This window comes from Pollicipes pollicipes, unplaced genomic scaffold, assembly GCF_011947565.3.
Source record: "Pollicipes pollicipes isolate AB1234 unplaced genomic scaffold, Ppol_2.1 Scaffold_4002;HRSCAF=4701_pilon_pilon_pilon, whole genome shotgun sequence".
Taxonomy (NCBI): domain Eukaryota; kingdom Metazoa; phylum Arthropoda; class Thecostraca; order Pollicipedomorpha; family Pollicipedidae; genus Pollicipes; species Pollicipes pollicipes.
In genome coordinates, this window is record NW_023596420.1 from 25,672,287 (window position 1) to 25,691,900 (window position 19,614).

General features: G+C 54.1%; 2 protein-coding genes across 2 annotated transcripts in view; one reads left to right on the forward strand and one right to left on the reverse strand.

The window, feature by feature from the left end:
- The first annotated feature begins 2,126 nt into the window (after positions 1–2,126).
- Positions 2,127–16,383, forward strand: LOC119094288 (zinc finger FYVE domain-containing protein 21). Its single transcript, XM_037217360.1, has 6 exons — positions 2,127–2,279; positions 6,941–7,166; positions 7,788–7,958; positions 9,896–9,916; positions 13,872–14,014; positions 14,947–16,383. The coding sequence occupies exons 1-6, from the start codon at positions 2,127–2,129 to the stop codon at positions 14,989–14,991; spliced, it is 759 nt and encodes a 252-aa protein (XP_037073255.1). The 3' UTR covers positions 14,992–16,383.
- Positions 16,384–18,541: 2,158 nt separating this feature from the next.
- Positions 18,542–19,614, reverse strand: part of LOC119094602 (golgin subfamily A member 5) — a 5,594-nt gene continuing 4,521 nt past the window's right edge. Inside the window, exon 6 of the mRNA XM_037217667.1 lies at positions 18,542–19,614. This exon is cut by the window's right edge and continues 215 nt beyond it. The gene's annotated coding sequence lies outside the window, so the exon portion shown is untranslated.

A 19,614-nucleotide genomic window follows, 5' to 3' on the forward strand; every position in this document is an offset into this window, starting at 1 on the left:
CTGGCAACAGTGTGGGATCCTCCGAGCTAAAATAAAGAACCGAAGACCAATGTTGCCGGCTCCTGAGAAATCTGTATCCTCCTGACAGATCAACAGCAAGTGGCTCGGACAGGTGCACGGGGCCCTCCGCCAGTGGAAGCAAATGGGAATAACGCTATGGCAATTAAGGCCGGCCCTGAACTGTCATGAGTGTCCCTGCATAATAACAGGAGCGCATGGCCTCCGAGAAGATTGGAAAAACAATGTCGACATGAAGGGGCCCCATGGCGATCATGAGCGCCCCGAAATGTTGACATAGTATCCAAGGCAGCAACGCACGGCCGTTTGAACAAATGCAAACACAAAGAACCGGAGGCTAGCGCAAAGGCCCTTGGTGATCGAGAGTGCCATGGTAGATTAATAGATACGGTTCTTGAGAAAAGTGTGGGGCCAGCTGCCTATAGAAGCAAAGAAGAAAACATATTTGTGTGTGTGTGTGTGTGTGCGTGCGTGCGTGCGTGCGTGCGTGCGTGCGTGCGTGCGTGCGTGCGTGTGTGTGTGTGTGTGTATGTGTGTGTGTGTGTGTGTTGTGTGTGTGTGTGTGTGTATGTGGACGTCATGGCTTGAGCATATCATCGTACCTTTTACATCATTGATTGAGAGCCAGTTGGCGACCGTTATACCTGGAATTTGCACTCACGAAGGCCAGATATGAGCGCCTCGACACTTATATTTTTCTCGCCCTCGATCGCCACATGACTTGTAGAATGACAGGAATTGAATAACGCTATTATGACGTCATGAATATCGAGGTGACTAAAATACTATACCCCATATTCTCTCCCCATTTTCGCGGGCATATAGCTCAGAAACTAGAGGGGCGTAGGCCTTAAGAACGGCAGGGATGTGGAGAGCACCGAAATTTCTTCATTAGAGCTCTTTCAGTTCAAAACCACATATAAATGTGGAACACTCCCTTCAATTCCCGCCCTGATTCGTCGATTTTTCATAACGCGGACTGGTGGGAGGTCGATGCGACCCCTTACCATTTCCAACTTAACAAAGATAGAGCTTAGCAGAACAGCAATGGGCTCGTCCCAACATGATATCGTGACTTGTGGTGCATGTTATGCTACCAGGTCAGTAATATAATACACCTTATCCTGCCAGGCCAAATCTCAGTTTTTCCCGAACACCGAACTTTTCAGCTTCACACGTTCATGGTTACCAGACAACGTCTCGCAGTGATAGGGAACCTGAACCGGCATGTTCCTTGTTCAACTAGGGGTAACATGGCATGTAGATTTACGTGTTTCACTACATATTTATGATGTAAGAGTCCCCCTAATGTAACAATGTCGGCCCACTACGTGCGTTCCGTGGCATCATTGGCTGCCGTCCGCCGCCCGTGCAGGCTGTGGATCGACGTGCAGTGTTCTACGAAAGCCCCCGCTGCTCCGAAACCAGAAATGCCAGGGACATTTTTGGGTGCCAAAATATGCAATAGATTCCCCGTACGCTAACCCTTTCTTCACAGCGAGGATTAAAATACGACCTGCTTCGGGGCCTTCAAATGGGCACTCGAACGCTAGTCCCGAGCGGACGTTAAAAAGGAATATGCCCTCTGCGCCCCCCCCCCCCCCCTGTCTGCACCCCTGCCTGCGCTCCCTCTTGCCCGCGCCGCTGTCTGTTGACAAACTAGTAGCTAACTACAAAAACTAGCAGTGATTGTTATCAGCTGATGCTAAACTAATATTGTTGCTACGAAAACCATTTTCGACGGCTTTACATCCAGACGTGTACAACGCTTGAAGCATATGCGCAAAAATGTAATAGATTAAACAAATATGAGCTAATCTTGGTTTCCTTATACTCCCTTTTTCTACCATAAAACCTTTGGGGAAGTAATGCCCATCTCTACGAAGCATTGTGGGTGAACAGCTGAATGACCTTGCGGCGGTTTTGTTGTGAAAACCGCCCCCTATGGGTCTTCCGCTCCCTGGTTCTAGTTAATAGTTTCACCCATTTGGTGTGCGGGTGTAGTTAGGCGGGGCTACGGTTGTTTCTGCTCGTACACGGTTGGATGCGAGAGCGCGTTTCACCACACTCCGCACTGCTGTGATACCAGCGTACACCTCGGTTTGGTAATGGCAGATGGGCTAAGATCAGAAAATGAAGTGAGAGGCTCTGGAAACAAAAAGCTCACAAAGTCAAAGTCTGGCCTGCGCATAATACCCATTAACAACACTGAAAGAAGTCCGTTTGAGTTGAAAGAACCAACATGGTCTCCAGACAAGGAGGTAAGCTATGCCGTCTTTTAAAAAGCTAGAGGGATTTGTACAATCCAGTTAGGTAACTGTGCAGCTTTTGTCATGCAGGGTCAAGCTGGGATGTTCATGAAGTAAATGTTATTGTTAAGTTCTGTTTGGCTGTTTTCCCCATCAGAACAACATGTGTGCAAGTTAACTGTGAAGCACAAAATCATCCATTCAGCTAAAATATCCTTGTGATATATGTGTGGCATGTGTGCCCCACTGCCGTCCCACATTCTGCATGTTCGCTTTGAACTATGGATAGGTTCTGCATGTTCACTACAATACACAAGTCATATTCATATTGACATACTGACAGATCAGACATTCATTTAGATCATATAGATCTTATTATATCATATGATGCTGCAGGGGCATGCCTGCAGGCATGTCCAGAAAATCAAGGGCCACTTAACTTATTAAGTTGCCAGGTCTGTTCACAGTCATCAGGGTTTTGATTAGGCCTGGGTTTCTGGGAAGATAACAAGAGCTACTTCTGTAGCCAAAATATGGGTGTTTTCTCTTTTTCTGCCATTCACCCATAAACAGGTGACCAGGCTGGACCAGCCCTGTCCACCATAGTACACAGAGCTGTTCATTAATGCCTGACTTAAGAATATGAATTTGCTACAATATTATCTAAACACATATCTACTTATTATCAGTTAATAGATAGATTATCTATATATTTATGATCTATTATCAATTTATGGTATTTAAGAAAAACAACTTGGAGATCCGGCTCTCTAGAGAGAGGGCCGGAACATAGTATTTGTTAACTGAGACTTTCTTCACCTAGTCACATGTTTGTGAGTAAATGTTAATGAGTACTCCCTGGCACTGCACACTATATCAGCATAGGCAGTTGTCTCATGATACCAACAATAATCTAGAAGCTATAAAATGTGCATAATCACGTTCCTAATTCCTGAAAACAAAAGATTGAACATACTTCTTTTGATTAATCTAATTGGAAAATTGGACATGTTGCACATATTTGACATAACTCATTTGGCTATGTTTGAGAAGTCATGCCATCTGCACTTTGCATCCGATCACTGCCGTTGTCACTGTGCGATGTCTTTACGTGCCGGAATACAACTGGCGTCTACTGCAAACACTGACTAGTGCTATGAAATGGAAGCGCTAAGAGCTAGGTTTCATACTAGGCACTAGTCAGATGGGTCAGAGATTTTCCTGCTCTATTGACATATGCCTGGGTGGCTGGCTAGGTACCCTTTGCTTGGTTGGGGAGTCAATTTGACCCCCTGTGAGATCCTGAGAACTATGAGAGCTAGAGACGCCAAATTTACAGGGTGTCTTGACCCATACATTAACTCACTTGGGTCGAGGTTTGAGCTTTCTAGGTCATGACTTTTGGGTCAAATAAGGTCAGACAAGGTCAAATTCCAGGTTGGTCTCCAAAGTGCCCCCAGAACATAGGCAACTGTTTCTAGGCAAGAGCTCACAAGCTGATTTGAGGTCACTGACCTTGTTTGACCTTTTGAAGGTCATGGTGACTAAAATCATACAACACTGCTCTGAGTTTTGCATTTGAATAAGCAACAAAGATTATGCTAGGCAGTATGTTCCTAAAACAAAATGTCAGCTGGGGTCATCTTAGATCAGTGACCTGTTCTGACCTCTGAGAAGTCAATGGAAGATGTACGATGTGGTTCCTGCCATCAACAGATTTGAAGTGAGCACCAAAAACTATCTCATACAGCAAGCCCTACAGTAATAAATCAGGTTGGTTTTATGTTGTTCTCACCTTCATACCTGACCTTAGGTTGATGCAATTTGCTCATTTAATGTTTGTTGTGCCTAAGACTAGAGGTGTATGGCTTCGTCAAATGCTCTGTTGTTGTGTCAGATTGAATGATTCGCTAGATATTGCCCTCGCTGAAACCATGTTCTGACTTTGACCTGCCAAAGGTCAGTGACCTTACAAGATACATTTGATTTTTATGTCAGACGATCCGCTTTTCAAGTGTTTACAGCTGTGCCAAATTTTGCGCGGCTACGCCGCGTCGTTCGGAAACCATTCTGGAAAATCCTTCGGGGGATCAATTTGACCCCCACCCGAGCGCTTGTAACACGCGTTCGGGTGGCCGGCGAGATGCCCTTTGCTCAGGTGGGGGGTGGGGGGGGGGCAATTTGACCTTCCTGAGATCTTGGGAACTAAGAGAGCTGGAGACACCAAATTCACAAGGTGTGTTGACCTGTATGTGAAATCACTTGGGTCAAAGTTTGATGTGCCTAAGTCATGACCTTCAGGTCAAATAAGATCAAATAAGGTCGAATTCTAGGTTGGTCTCCAAAGTGCACCCAGAACCTATATAACTGTTCCTAAGCAAAAGGTCACTTGCTCATTTCAGCACAGTGACGAATGACCTTTTGAAGGTCATGGTGACCAAAATAATACAAGATTGCTTTGATGTTCTGCATTTGAATAGGCGACGAGGTTCACGCTAAGCAGTGTGTTCCTGAAAACAAAATGTTTACCTGGGTATTTCATGTCAATAACCTATTCTGACCTCTAAGAAGTCCTTGGAAGGTGTATTATGTGGTTCCTGCCATTAATAAATTTGAAATAAGCACCAGAAACTATCCCATACAGCAAGCCCTAGAGTAATAAAACAGGTTGGTTTAACCTTAGTCTGACCTTTATACCTGACCGTAGGTCAACATAATTTGCTCATTCAATAGTTAAGTTCCCTAAAATGGTATCTCAGAAATGCATGGCTTCATCTAACACTCTGTTGCTGCATCAGATTGAACGATCCCCTACAAATTGCCTTCGCTGAAACCATGGCGTGACTTTGACCTGCCATAGGTCAGCGACTTTGCAAGGTGCATCTATATTGTTCATACCAAACGATCCGCCATTCAGTTGTCTAAAGCTATGCAAAATGCGACGCCCCGCCGTTCGGAAATCACTCTGGAAAAACTTTCGGGAGTCAAATTGACCCCCACCCGAGCGCATGTTGAGGTGTGTCACATTTGAAGATATTGAAGCAAGCATCAGATATGATGAAACAGCTCACTTATAACTATTGGTATACTTTTTCAGTAGAAAAAACTGCTCTCAACAGCACAGTGCTCTGTGTAGTAAATATGCTCAATATGTCACGGTTTGATCGTCATTTTCCCTTGCACAACATTGATTGATGGCAAATTGAGGGCTATTAAACCCGGATTATGTCTGGAAATCCAGCTCACAAACACCAGAACGCCAGATATGTACACCTCAACAGTTGCATTTTTCTCAGCATTGATGTGCCAACACAGCTTATGGAGTGGCAGGATTTGACTGATGCTATTATGCCATCATGAATGTCGAGGTGACTGAAAAACTCCCAGGTATGCCTTACGCCATTTTCACGTGCGTGTAGCCTTAGACAGCATAGGGGCATGAGCCTTACAAAGGGCAGGGCTGTGAGCAGCACCAAAGTTTCTTTGAGGTGCCTATTTCAGTCCAAAGCCCCATATAAATATGAAACACTGCCTTTAAAAACCCTGGGCACTGAATAGTCATATTTCATTTGAGTGAATAACTACCTGTAGTGCACCGGCACAGTATTAGAAATGGAGACTTCTGCTGGATTTTCTGCCTCCAGAAGTGTGTGCTCTTATTTTTATTATTATATTTTTTTTCGGTTAAAGATTTGACAATCCCCACAGCATGACCTGTGCAATGCTAGCAGTTTGAGATGTGCCCTGTTCTTCAGATGCCAGCTGCCGGTAATTTCTGTGGTTTTAGATGCACGGTTTGAAATTTCATGTCTTCATAGCTCTTAAAATTCCACTTTTTATCATCGGGACATGCACACTCAGGATTTGTGTGGGTGTGGGGATGGGTGTGGGTGTGGATGTGGATGTGTTTGTGTCATTGGGGCTTTACGACGCACTCAGCAGCGGGGGCTATATGGCGTCGCCTGCCTCTCACCCTGGCAGGAAGGGTGGGCACCGCGGGGAGTCGGACCCCGTACCTCCGGTTTCCCAGACGCGCAGTGGTTAACGCAGACGCGTTAACCACTGCACTTCCGGCGCCCTGCACTGAGAATTTGCCTTTCCAAACCAGGACCCCAACCTGAAGTCCAGCTCCAGTCCTCTTCTGTTTCATGTCATCTCACTTTTAATTATGCATTTTTCATTATGCTGAATCATTCCTCAAAGTTTTAGTTTGAATACAACCCGCTGTGCTGTGCCACTGCATGGCGATTCCAAACATTATCCCACCATTAAGACTCCCCGTCCGGCTCAGCGACGCGGCTGTTACGACACTCACTACTGAGCAGCGCTCGCAGCAACGGTGGCCGCACCAGGAGTGGCTGACTCGCCGCCCGGCTCCAACATTTTCTTTGGACAGATTTCTTGAGTCAGGACCCATGGTGCTCGGCATGGTCCGTCCCTCCCCCTGACCTCATGTGACCTTGTGCGGCTACTGCTGACGGCTACAGGCCATGCCGGCCAGGGGCAGATAGCGAGTTCCGCGACGGCTCGAACTCACAAACGCCACCGCGGGAATATTAGGGAGCAGGCGCTCTAACCGATTGGGCTATGGGTGCCTGTGGCATGGTCTGTGTCACGGTCACAGTCTCGCACTTCGTCCTGCTCGTGTTTAGAGCCTGTGTCTCCCGCTTCAGACCTCCGAGTGCTCCAACAGCAAGTGCGGCCTCAAGTTCGACTTCCTGAAGCGGCGCCACCACTGTCGCCGGTGCGGTCAGATCTTCTGCGGCCAGTGCTGCCAGGCGCGCGTGATGCTGCCCCGCATGTGCTTCGTGGACCCAGTCCGCCAGTGCTTCCGCTGCTCGGACGTCACCACAGCGGAGAACGACTTCTTCAACAGCAGTCTGAAGCTGCTGACGCAGGGTGGGTGCGATGCTCCAGCGGCTCTGGCGGGGTAAGCGGTGCCGTATATGGCTATTCCAAGATGATGTGTACTGTGGAGGTTTGTGCTATTGCCAGCTATTTCGTGTGGGCTTGGCATTGTAATGTAACTGGTCTTTAATGCGTGCTTTCTGTGTATACGCCTCACGAACATGTCGGATGCATGCCGGCGATCTTTGACGAGCCAGGTGCAGGTATACGTACTATGCTACAGACAGCGTGCGTGTTCCGAACGTTGTCTGTAGCGGTGCAGTGATAATGCACCGGCTGCCAGCGTCCGTCTGCAGCCGGGCGCCGGGCGCTGTCCGTACCAGTGCAGTGATACTGCACCGGCTGCCAGCGTCCGTCGGCAGCCGGGCGCCGGGCGCTGTCCGTACCAGTGCAGTGATACTGCACCGGGTGCCAGCGTCCGTTGGGAGCCGGGCGCCGTACGTTGTCCGTACCAGTGCAGTGATACTGCACCGGGTGCCAGCGTCCGTTGGGAGCCGGGCGCCGGACGCTGTCTGTAGCGGTGCAGTGATACTGCACCGGCTGCCAGCGTCCGTCTGCAGCCGGGCGCCGTCAGCGTACAGCTCTGAGTTGCCACGTCGCGTCCGTTGGCAGGCGCCCAGTTTGACGTGACCAGCGGAGAGCAGACGGTGCTGTGCCTGGCCACGGTCAGCGCCGACCACCGCTTCCTGCGGTTCGAGCCGACCTGCGGCGACCCAGTGCCGGAGCGGGTGGAGGTGTCGCGCATTGTGACCGCCCAGGTGACCCAGTCGACCATCGAGTACGGTGAGTCGCGGCCCGGTGCCCGGCCGTGCCCCTCACCGAGCCGTGCCTGTCGGCTCGTTCTCGACCTTGGGTGTGTTGTGCGGTCGAGCTGACCGCGTAAATCACTCGCCGGAACTGGAGCGATGTTTTGTGCATATCTGCATATTTAAGTGGACAGTTCCGTACAGGGTTATGTCCGACACCGCAGACCTGACAATTTCGCAGACTGATTCGTCGAGAGTCCACAAGGTCTTTGTGCAATGTAGCGGAAACATAAGACCATTTTTATCGTCATATGTCGGCGGGTCACGTCAGACACACAGTACGTGATCTGTGCCTGACCGCCAGCTGCCGGAGAACATGATGCTCAGCAGATGCTCAATGCTCAGGAGACGGAGGGGTCTGTTGTGGCGTGGACGCGGGGTGTTTGTGTGGCGATGGTGGCGGGACCTGCCGCCCACACCGCCTCGGGCCCGGACTGTCCTCCCCTGCGCGTCACTACCGTGACGGTTACGAGGAGTTACCTCGTCCCACGGTATCCGGACACGACGAGGTCGTACCCGTTATGATCAGCTCCAGTCGTGGCGTCGGTCACTGGCACCGATCGCCAGTGCTGCCACATCGGGGGACATGCTGCAATGCTCTCTGCTGGGAGATGTCGCCGGCACCAGCACGGCTGCTGTTCACTGCACGGGCTCAGTCGAAAGCTGACGTGCTTTGGCCATCATACCCCGCTCTCTTGAAGTTGGTCGTTAAGCTGACCTGTACGACCGCAGTCCGCCAGTGGAGCACGAGCTCTGTTGAGAGCTGACGTGCTGTGGCCATCATACCCCGCTCTATTGAAGTCGGCCGTTAGGATGACCCGCACGACCGCAGTCCGCCAGTGGAGCACGGGCTCTGTTGAGAGCTGACGTGCTTTGGCCATCATACCCCGCTCTATCGAAGTTGACCGTTAGGATGACCCGCACGACCGCAGTCCGCCAGTGGAGCACGGGCTCTGTTGAGAGCTGACGTGCTTTGGCCATCATACCCCGCTCTATTGAAGTTGACCGTTAGGATGGCCCGCACGACGGCAGTCCGCCAGTGGAGCACGGGCTGGGTATTAACTGTCCGGGTATTCGTCGGCGCAGTGCACTTTTAAGGCCTCCTGCACCGCCTCGCCGGGCGGGAATCTCGGGCGATGGAAGGGACGAAGTCGGCTCTAAGCCAGCACACCCAAACCCGGCTCCCTCCAAGATGCCACGACCAACGCAATCTTCGGATCTGCGCGTGCTGCCCCGGTGCCGATGGAACGGCCGGTCGGTCACGTCACGCGGTTCGACCCACACACCGCTATCGAACATTGCCGCCGACACCGAGCGACAGAGCAGAGCAGGGCGTACCTGTGCCCGTGTTCCGGCAGCGTGGCGCTGCAGGACTATGGTCGCCGTGCGGCGAAGCCATGTTGTCTTCGTCCCGGCAGGGTCACGCGCCCCGTATGGAGCGTACGCAACTACAGTAATCGTCATCGCCGCGACACGGAATAATTGGTGTAAAAGTACCACAACAGATCTGGCCTTCCCACGACTCACAGGTCCGACCAAAACCACTTACTCCCCAGCTTCGTCCAGGCTTACGTGCCTCTGTTCATGCAGGTTATGTGTTCAAATTTGTACTGCGCATGTCCGTTACAAGTGGTCCTTGGTACCGCCTTCGCAGAGAATGTCAGGTGATGGCAGTATTGATCCATAAACCATAGCAACTCATTGACGGGGCAGTTTCGCTGCGATGTTTCTGTAAACGTCATGCTTGATGCATTTTAGCTTTCCCCCTCGAGACCTATTGTGAAAATCGCATTGCCAGAAAGCCCGGCGGATTATTTAGTCATGTTGCATGTGTTTTGGGAAAAGCTGTAATGGACCAAGGAGTGAACAATCCCGCTCGTGTACCGGTCATTTACGTTTGTTTCCTTCCTCTAGACTGCTCGGACGATGGTGACGGTGAGTATCCGCTGGCCGCGTCGCGTCGCACTAGGGGGCCCCAGCTCCGTCGGTCTGACTGGCCAAGCCGTCTCCGGCGAAAGCTTCATGTGTCGCAGCCACGTGGGTTTTACCGGCGTCTTGTTGAAAAATGTTCGTATGTTTTGCCGTTCGACTCGGGCGGCTGCCATCAAAACATGGAATGCTTTTGTACATCATGCACACCGAAGGCGAGCCCAAAAGTCATGCAAGTGCCGGGTGACGCAATGACTCCGTTTTGCCTCCATTTTACGTTTGACCATTCACGGACCGGGTGGGATCGCCAGTAGGATCGGCGCAGGTCACTTGTAAAGGCGCTAATGTAGAGGGAGCAAAGGAAGTAGCATACCCAACCTTTCCAGCTCTTCGCATTCTTTATCTATCGGTTTGCGACGGGTTGGTTACAACACGGGAATGTCGCGACATCGGCGTCATAAGAAGCGCGGGTTTGCTGTGACGGCAGACAGGTGCGACCCGCGACATGCCGCCAACTTGTGCTAATTGCCAATGCCAACCCGGGCTGCTGTCGGTTGTGCGTCGATGAGCGGGGCCGTAGAGACATGGGTGGCACCTGGCTGTTGATTTACCATAAGGTATTTACCTCAGGATCTTGCGCGATTATTAGAACATGTACGTGGGGGTTTGTCTTCAGTGTAGCCTGCAAAACGGACCACCTCTCGATTTCAGCCATGTAGTGTGCTTCGATGCTGTGTGTGTTGACACAAGATGTCGGCTTTTGACAAGCATGGCTCCGGCAAAAACACGAGCTTGCATTTGACGTGGCAGCAGTTGAAAAGAAGAGTTTCACATGTGTATGAGGTTTTGAACTGAACTAGTCGTATTGAAGACCTCTCGGTGAAGCTCTCGGCCATTTCCTTTTTAGACCTAAAACTCGCTGGTTCCTGAGAAAGTTTGCAAAGATGAGTATGGGGAGTATTTCAACATCACTGGTAGTCATTAAGTCAGAATAAGGTCACCGAAATCCTGTCATTTCATGAGACTTGCGACAATCAAGGTAAAAAAAAAAATGTAGTGGTAGAGTCGTTTATATCTGGCGTTCGTGAGCATGATTTCCAGGCGTAGCAGCCGCCGATTCGCTCTCAATCAATGCTGTGCAAGGTACGATGATGTAATCAAACAATAACGTATCGAGGAACATGTCCGCCAAACAGAGAACTTGTGTTGTATGGAGTAGTCATTTTTGTGGAAAAGTATGCCATTAGTTGTAAGCAATCTTGTTTCATCATATCTGATGCTTTGATATCTTCAGATGTGAAACATTCCCTTTAAGTAACACAGGATGTTGCAGTCTTTGAAACGTGCTCACTTCTTTTCCCGCTCAATCTTTATTACCGTGTGGCTGCATCTTGGTCTACATCTGCTGCCATAGCGACCAGCTTGCCTGGAAGCGATGTCCTACTGACCTTTTTGAATCCTGACAGGCCACAAGGGCTCAACGCTTTGCGGCAGGCATTCGCATACAATTAAACGATTTCAGACATTCTTCTCGTGTATCTCGACTGGGAGAGAATTGCCAGCTTCAATGCGTAGAATTCCATGGGCGCAAGTACGTTGTGCTGCACATTTATGTGTCACCGGAGGCAATGGGCTCCTTCTCGCACTAGCAAGTTTGAGCATCAGCTCTGTGTAAGCCACCTTACGCCTGACAAAGGCAAGACACCGTCGCTGAAGGGCATGCGCAGTCCATAGGGAGGCTGTACTGTTGCCTTCCTCCGACCGTCGCACGTTGCGGGACGCTCCGACACCCTTGCCGAGAGGTCCCGCTCGCACCGGGCCCATGTCGTTGGTGATGCTCCCGTGATAGGGTACGTTGATTAATCATCATAATTTAATGGACTAGTATAGCTAGCTACGCTGATTTGGTTTCCATGGGATATTTGCGTTGAAAGTGCGGACGCTTTCCGAATGTCGTAATGGAACTCTGGTTATGCAGTGAAAGTTGTGATAGATGAGGCTTGAAGGAGTGGACGGCTCTGTGAACTCGCTAGCAGTGCCTATGCCTGGCTGTTTTTCAGCGGTCACCGATAGTGTGCGCACAATAAACAGCACGTAAACCAAGCTGGTTATATGAGCTCGTGGCAAATGCCCGAACCCGGACCAGTCGCCACGCTGCGCCAGCGGCCTATCGGTGGTGCGTGTGACTCAGCGTCCAGGCACCCGGACAGTCTGAAGGCCGTGCCATCCAGAGCGCCACTTAAGCGACAAATTTCCGGGCACGCATTGCCTTATGATGACTCAGTTGACACTTGGAATGGCCTCTTTCCATAATACGTGGAAGGCATGGCAGCCTAGGTCGTGACGTGCCGCGTCCCGGGAATCCGTCGGCTTTTATTGCGCTGTTTTCATTTTTGCGTGGCAAGCGATCTGGTAGCCGTTGATGTTCTCCGTTGCCTGTTCAGCGGGTTGCGGAATGTGACTGGCGTGAGCAGCGCCACCTGTACACCATTTACGACTTAGCTCTGTGGTCACACCAGACCTTGATCCATGTGGTACGTGAACGATGTTCCTGTACGATACGAGAAATGGACTGATCCGGCGACCGGCACCGCATGCGGTGGAAAACCGTGATTTGTGTCGCGCACAGCATGGTGCCAAGCCAGCATTATACCAAGCATTATGCCAAGCATTACGCCAAGCACTATGCCAAGCGTTGTTCAATTCGTTCGTAATCACGATCTATGTTTCTATTGTTTTGCGTGGTCTTCTCTGTCGGCTCCGGCAGCGTGCCCTCACACGCTGCCTCGTCGCTATCGCCTTCAGCTCCAGTCCCGTCGCTCCGTGTGTCCTCGCTGCGAGCTTCTTAGGACGGCTGTGTGGCTTGGGCATGTGGTTGCGTGTGACGGATGTGTGGCTGTGTGTGACTGGAGTGTGGCTATGTGTAACGGCCGTGTGGCTGTGCGTGTGTGTGACGGCTGTGTGGCTGTGTGTGTGTGACGGCTGTGTGGCTGCGTGACGGCTGTGTGACTGTGTGGCTGTGCGTGGCAGCCTTGTGACTCGAGCGAGCGCCACGCGGCCGTCCGGCTGTCGTGCTGTGATGAGCTTTGCGTGTGCAGCTCTCGGCCGGGCTGGGCGCGGCCGAGGAGGCGTGGCACCGACCGCCGCCGCTGCGGCCGGTCACCGTGCCGGTCGGTCCGGCGCGGCTCGGCTGTACGCCACTGACACAGACGCCACGGTGTGCGCGTCGCTAGCCCGGCCTTGCAGCCCGCTGTTGCCTGACGTTCCGCTTCATTTCTGTCAGACTGAAACGCTAAGGAGACATGTACGACTGACGTGTGGGAGTGCTCGACATGTAAAGACGGACTGAGCCGCATGTTAGAAGACACGATGTGACTATTTTGTGCATAAATTCTGGCTTTCGTGACGACTTTGTACTTGGCGGGGAACCATTTGAGGTGACACTGGTGCTTTAACTGATCCAGACAATACTGGAATGTGCTTATTTTGTGTGACACTGTAAGAGTTACTTGTACCCACATCACAGTTAAACGCTGCATGGATAGGTAAGGGTCCGTCTTCTATGTCCTGTTCTGTGGCCTACGTGTGATCATCTGCTCCCTGCCTTGTGGCATGCGTACGGCTGTTGTGCCCGTACCCACTCACGTGCGCGGCGGGCCGACTCGGTGCCAGCTGTGTGTGACGGTCCGCACAGTGACCCCACAGCGCTGGATCGGCCACTGCCCGAGTCACCTGTGACAGGTGTGACAGACGGTGCGCAGCGTGAGTCGATGTGTCGCGTGTGCCCTGCGTGTCGGAGGGTGTTCCGGTGTGTGACGGACGGTGCGCCGTGTGAGTCGACGTGTCGCGTGTGCCCTGCGTGTCGGAGGGTGTACCGGTGTGTGACGGACGGTGCGCCGTGTGTATCTGACGGTGTGCAGTGTGTGCCGGTGTGTAACGGATGGTGCGCCGGTCGCCTCAGTGCCCGGCCAGACGCTGCCCGAGTCTGTGTCGGTGACGTACCGGGCAGCGGGCTCGGTGGAGCAGCGAATGGTCCGACTCACCGCCGGACCGCACGTCAACGACTGGCGCCAGTCGGCCAACTGGATTGTCGCCCTGCAGAGGGTGAGAGAGAGGGAGAGAGAGAAAGAGGAGAGAGGGAGGGAAAGGGAGAGAGCACGGAGCTGGCCGCCCAGCTCAACGGTAGTGCCCACCAGACCCGGGCAGAGACGGGAGTCTGTGCAGCCCGTCGAGCAGCGTCGCCCCGGGCTGTGCAGGCCGTGTACGCCACCCGCTTAGGACCCGGCCGAGCCGTGCAAATTCCCGGGCTGCGCAGCCGTTGTACGCCTTAAGCTGCCTGTTATCTGAGTCGTGCGGCTGTAGTGGGTCTCGCGGCCGGTGAACAGCTCCGGTTGTGTCGTCTGACCGAGGTGTGCGGCTCCCGCAGGCGCTGCGGCTGGTGTGCGGCTCCGGTTGTGTCGTTTGACCGAGGTGTGCGGCTCCCGCAGGCGCTGCGGCTGGTGTGCGGCGCCGGTTGTGTCGTATGCCCGAGGTGTGCGGCTCCCGCAGGCGCTACGGCTGGTGTGCGGCTCCGGTTGTGTCGTCTGAGCGAGATGTGCGGCTCCCGCAGGCGCTGCGGCTGGTGTACGGCTCCAGTTGTGTCGTTTGACCGAGGTGTGCGGCTCCCGCAGGCGCTGCGGCTGGTGTACGGCTCCGGTTGTGTCGTCTGACCGAGGTGTGCGCCTCCCGCAGGCGCTGCGGTTGGTGTACAGCTCCGGTTGTGCCGTCTGAGCGAGGTGTGCGCCTCCCGCAGGCGCTGCGGCTGGTAAACAGCTCCGGTTGTGTCGTGTGACCGAGGTGTGCGGCTCCCGCAGGCGCTGCGGCTAGTGAACAGCTCCGGTTGTGTCGTTTGACCGAGGTGTGCGCCTCCCGCACGCGCTGCGGCTGGTGAACAGCTCCGGTTGTGTCGTTTGACCGAGGTGTGCGCCTCCCGCAGGCGCTGCGGCTGGTGAACAGCTCCGGTTGTGTCGTTTGACCGAGGTGTGCGCCTCCCGCAGGCGCTGCGGCTGGTGTACGAGGGCCGCGAGCCGAGTCAGCACTAGCCGGCGGGCGGCGGGACCAGCTGCGGCGGCGACACGGACGCGGGGGCTCCGGGCGGCCGCGTCGGCCCCCGACGGGAACGGCCTGTTGGGTCACCAGCTGGCTCACCTCCCACCGCGCGCGCGCGTGCGGCCGTCGGAGGCGCTGGAAGGCCGGAGTCACAATACTGATACTGGAGTCGCGATTCTTCCCCGCTCTGAGGTGTGATGGGCATCACCAGACCCGTCGTCGGTCTCAGGGTTGGGAGGATCGGCTGCACCGGCATGATATTGGCGTGTGCTGCACCTGCCCGCTAACCGGCTCTGGACACGGATCGAGTCGCCGCTCTTTCCGTCCGGTGTCGGCGCCAGTGTGTAACTCTTCCAGTACAACAGCGGCCGTCGTCGGGGCCGCGGGGCTGCGCCCGCCTGCCGTGCTCGGCAGGCGGGGCGCGAGTGACCCCGTTTGATAAGGTGTGTACGTGCGTCGCTGTAAGCTCTGGAGACGCCTTGTCTCGTCGCCTCTCGCAAGAGGAGTGGCTCATGAAAGCTAGTTGTTTTCCTTTAGAGATGAGCATCCGCGTATGTAGCCGCACGGACTCCTCTGCGTGTTCGCGTGAGCCCGAACGTCTGCACGTGTAGCCGCGCGGACTCTACTGCGTTTGTCCGCGTGTGTGGCCGCATGGACCCTACTGCTTCTGTCCGCGTGGGTCCGAACGCACGGTCCAGTCGGCGTGGCGCCTTTCGCTGATGTCCCGGACTGGAGCTCGCCGTGCCGTGACTCGATTCGCCGTGCCATCCGGGATGGTCTGTCGCTGATCCCTTACAAGTGTGGCGAGCCCGCTGTTACCGAGTGGGCCGTCGGCGCTGTGCCGCCGCCCCGCGCCTGCGGGCAGGGGCGACCTCTGCGACTCTGCGGGCGGGGGGCGACTCTCGGTGGCCTCTGCGTCCGGCCCCGTTCCGGACGCTGCCGGCTGTGCTGTAGGTCGGGTGCCAGTGGCCGGGCGCGGCCGGTTCGCTGGACGGAGCGGGAAACCGTCTGCGGTGAGGTGGCCGCTGGGTCACGGTGCTGAGGTGGTTTGTGCTCGACCGCAGACCAAGGCGAAGGCCGCGAGGTGAGGCTGTGTGTGAACGTTGACGTTTTATCCGGGGGACTCGGCGAGAGTCCACACGCGCGGAGCCGCACTTTGATAACTTTGCTCTCGAGTTGAGCTGGACGAGAGTGATGCCCTGTGCTTTGAACGGAGCGACGGGCTGCTATGCATTTAGATATTGTCGAAGCGATGGATGCGTAATCTTATTTTTACTCAGACTGGTGGTAACAAGGCCATATACGTGTTTCCACGCATGTCGTTTAAACTGCAAAGAAGAACCGAAAACGTGAATAATACATTTTCCAATAAAGTGTTGGTGAGAGCTTGAGTGGAAGAGGCGGTACGGAGGACGGCTTGCGTGCACCGAGTTCTAGGACCGAGCTAGTGGATAAACCGTCGACGTTTTGAGTCAGGCTCTTGAAATCGCGAGTGACGGGGCTCTTAGGGTGTCGACATATAGCGTCATCCGAAATGGAATGACATCGCAGTGTTTGGGCGGATACATTCATGACACCTCAGCGAAAACTGGCCACTCGGATTCTCCCCGACATGGTCTCGTGAAACGCACATCGGGCCCTGTTAAGAACATCGCGTTTGATGCCTTAAATTTGTTTACGACGGGTGGCTGGCTGTTGAGCACTGTCTTAACTGGTAAAGGTCCATTGACCGTTTCGAAACGGTGACACAACCAGCGGGATGTGCAACGGGGCCGAGAGCCCCCCCCCCCCCCCCCCGGCCACCGGGCAGGCACCTGGGGCCGAGGGTCTGTTTTGGATACTGAGAGGCCCTATGTGGCACAAGAGGGCAAGAGGAAAGCGCCAGGCGTTAACGTCACACAAGTAGCGCCAGAGTGCAGGGCGCTAGAATGTAATTAAGGCGCCAGCATAGCGCCAGAGCGTAAGCCGCCAGCAGAGCACCGGTGCAGGATGCCGGCATAGTGCCAGTGTAAAGCGCCGGCGTGACGCCGGGTTGTAAGGCGCCAGCATAGCGCTTTACAATTCAGAAACAATATTCAAAGCAAATAAACGTTTTAGAAAATATTCTAGGCATTGAGCCTCGCCTTGAAGTGCAGGAATCGGTGCGACCCCACCGACGAATCCGCCGATGAGAGGCGGGCATGGCGCCATGCATTTCAGGAACACCTACGGCATGAGGTAAAATATTCCCACAGAACCAGCTACAACGTACTCAAAGTTCGTTAAAAGGGAACACCTGTGTATAACTTTTGTATTGCAGCGCTGCAAGATTTCGCGGATGTCGCCAGTACATCTGGCACAGTCAGCTTTTCAGGAAAAAGTGCCATTTAACCAGGCATCGAAGCGTCCATTCTTGGTGAAGCAACACAACGATGCTAACCAATCGCGAGATCTCCTCGCGGCTAACCGACGATCTCTTTTTCGCCGCCAGGCTCCATTTTTCTTAAATTGAAAAGGAAGGAAAGAAGTCAGTGCCAGTATCAGTCTACATCGATCTCCTGTGTTTACAACGGAACATCCAGCCGAGGGTAAACGAAGGCTACAAACCTATACATGTCCTCCAAATATGCCGGAGGTTTCAATGCGTGCTATGGCGAAAGGGCCGTGCAGTATTTAAAGCTTTTAGGACCCTGCTGGCTTGAAGGGGGCTCATCTCTTGTGTTGCAAAGGTTGCATATAAAGGGGACTTGCTCGCCCTCCGGCTTGTGAGAATGCCCTGTGGGCCAATAGAGGGACTAACCGCCGGCCTGTAAAAGAACCTCGCTGAAATGCTCGTGCCCGAGACACACTGTCAGCACTCCCTCTGACATTTTCATCACGTGACGGCGTTCCCATTGCCCAAGGAAAATGTGACCGGCATCCACGAAAAACGTGACGCGGCAGCGAATGCCAGACACCACATTCCGACCCCATCCCACGCTCCTGTGGACCACCTGCACGGATCAGGCTTGGGGCCCCCTCACCAGCTAATGCGCCAGCTGGACTAGTGCGCCCTGTCCGCAGTCTCCTCTCAGCTGAAGATCGGGGAGGATGGGACAGCAGTTCGCTTCAGCCGATAACCAGGGACGGACCATGCGCTGCCGATCGCCGTGCCGAACCGCCAGTCCATTCGTTAGCCAAATGCGCGGCGCCCACGCCATACAGACGTCTGGCACCGCTGCTCTGGTGTGAATAGCGCTAACCAGTCCCGCCCAGATGCAGGATCAGTCAAGCTCGATTATAACGGGCATTTGTCCCTGCGCAGGCTGGAACCCCACGCATCCTTCACCGAAGTTGTCCTCCCATCCGAACCTGAATGTTACCGTACACTGGGTTTAAGTATCATAGTCTACTTGCTCTCCTGCAGTTCGCAGCGTGTTCCGTCTTTGAGGCGTTGCTGGGTGGCCGTTGACGGCTGGAGCCCTGATCCTCTGACTGGTGACTGGACCGGGCTGATCAACTACGGCCAGAACTAACGGAGCAACGGTGGCCGCAGCTAGCAGCCGAGGGGAGAGTCAGAGGAGCGGGGGCGTTATACCCGCCACTACAGAACGCGCCCCCGGTTTATTCAGCAGCAGTTCACGACGCCCACATACCGCACGACTTCAGAGAGCGCGAGCGCAAGATGGCTGGTCGCGATCCGTGAACAGGCACAGGGGCACACGTGAGCGGCCCACGGCTCACCCACGTGGCTGGCTATAAATAACACTTGTGGCCAATTAAAATAAACACAAAGGATTTATTCTACTCGCGTCAGCCCTCCCCTCTCAACACACCACACAACGAACCTAACACTGCATACAGTGTTGGGCGCAGGAGCCGGCTTTTCCGGCGTCGACGGGCGGTGGGAGTCACGCGATCGGCGCTCGCGAGTGCAGGTTGGGAGCGGTGGAAAGCTCGTTACATGTGACGCTGCGCCGCTCAGCGGCAAGGACGCCATGCCCGGTCACGACTCGGGTCGCGTCACATGAGTTGGCACATCGGCAAGTCACATACGGCGGCACATTCTGTACGCAGCCGGGGAACGATGTGTCAGAATCGGTGTGTTTCCAGACATGTTCTTTACAGACAGGCATTTACCGACCCAGCACATGCGCCCAGTGTGAGCGAGCCCCAGCCCTCCGGCGGGACTGGGTCGGCACCGCTGGGCCGGGGCACCGGCGCCGGGACAGGCAGGCGGCCACGGACAGGCGGCCAGCTGGACAGGCCTCTAGCGTCGCGTCAGCTGACTCAAACCGGTCAGGGTGCGCCGCGAGTCCAACGTCCTGGAGGCGCCCGTTAATATGCAGATCTGGAAACCCTGCAACCGGTTGGGCGCCGGGCCAGCAGGGAGTTGGAGATCCCCTGACCTCGACGACTTAACCCCGCGGGTGCAGCTGACCCTGGGTACCAACTGAACGCGATGTCAACTAGCTACAGCTGTTTCAGCAGCCAACCGGCTCGCACGATGTCCAACGCGCACAATCTTCCGAACTCTGCACCAGACGTTTCGTGCAAGACCGCAAAAATAGTCGCCGCCATACCCTATGCAAAATATCACGAGATAGTACCGAAAACTGTGAAGTTATCTCCGCGCTAAAAACAATCTACAATCTACA

What these genes read in the sequence shown, in the direction of transcription:
- LOC119094288 (XM_037217360.1), top strand. Translation starts at nt 2,127, where the DNA reads ATGGCAGATGGGCTAAGATCAGAAAATGAAGTGAGAGGCTCTGGAAAC. An exon ending in CCAGTCGACCATCGAGTACG is followed by an intron (nt 7,959 to 9,895) that starts GTGAGTCGCGGC and finishes TCCTTCCTCTAG; the next exon opens with ACTGCTCGGACGATGGTGAC. An exon ending in CTGCTCGGACGATGGTGACG is followed by an intron (nt 9,917 to 13,871) that starts GTGAGTATCCGC and finishes CGGTCGCCTCAG; the next exon opens with TGCCCGGCCAGACGCTGCCC.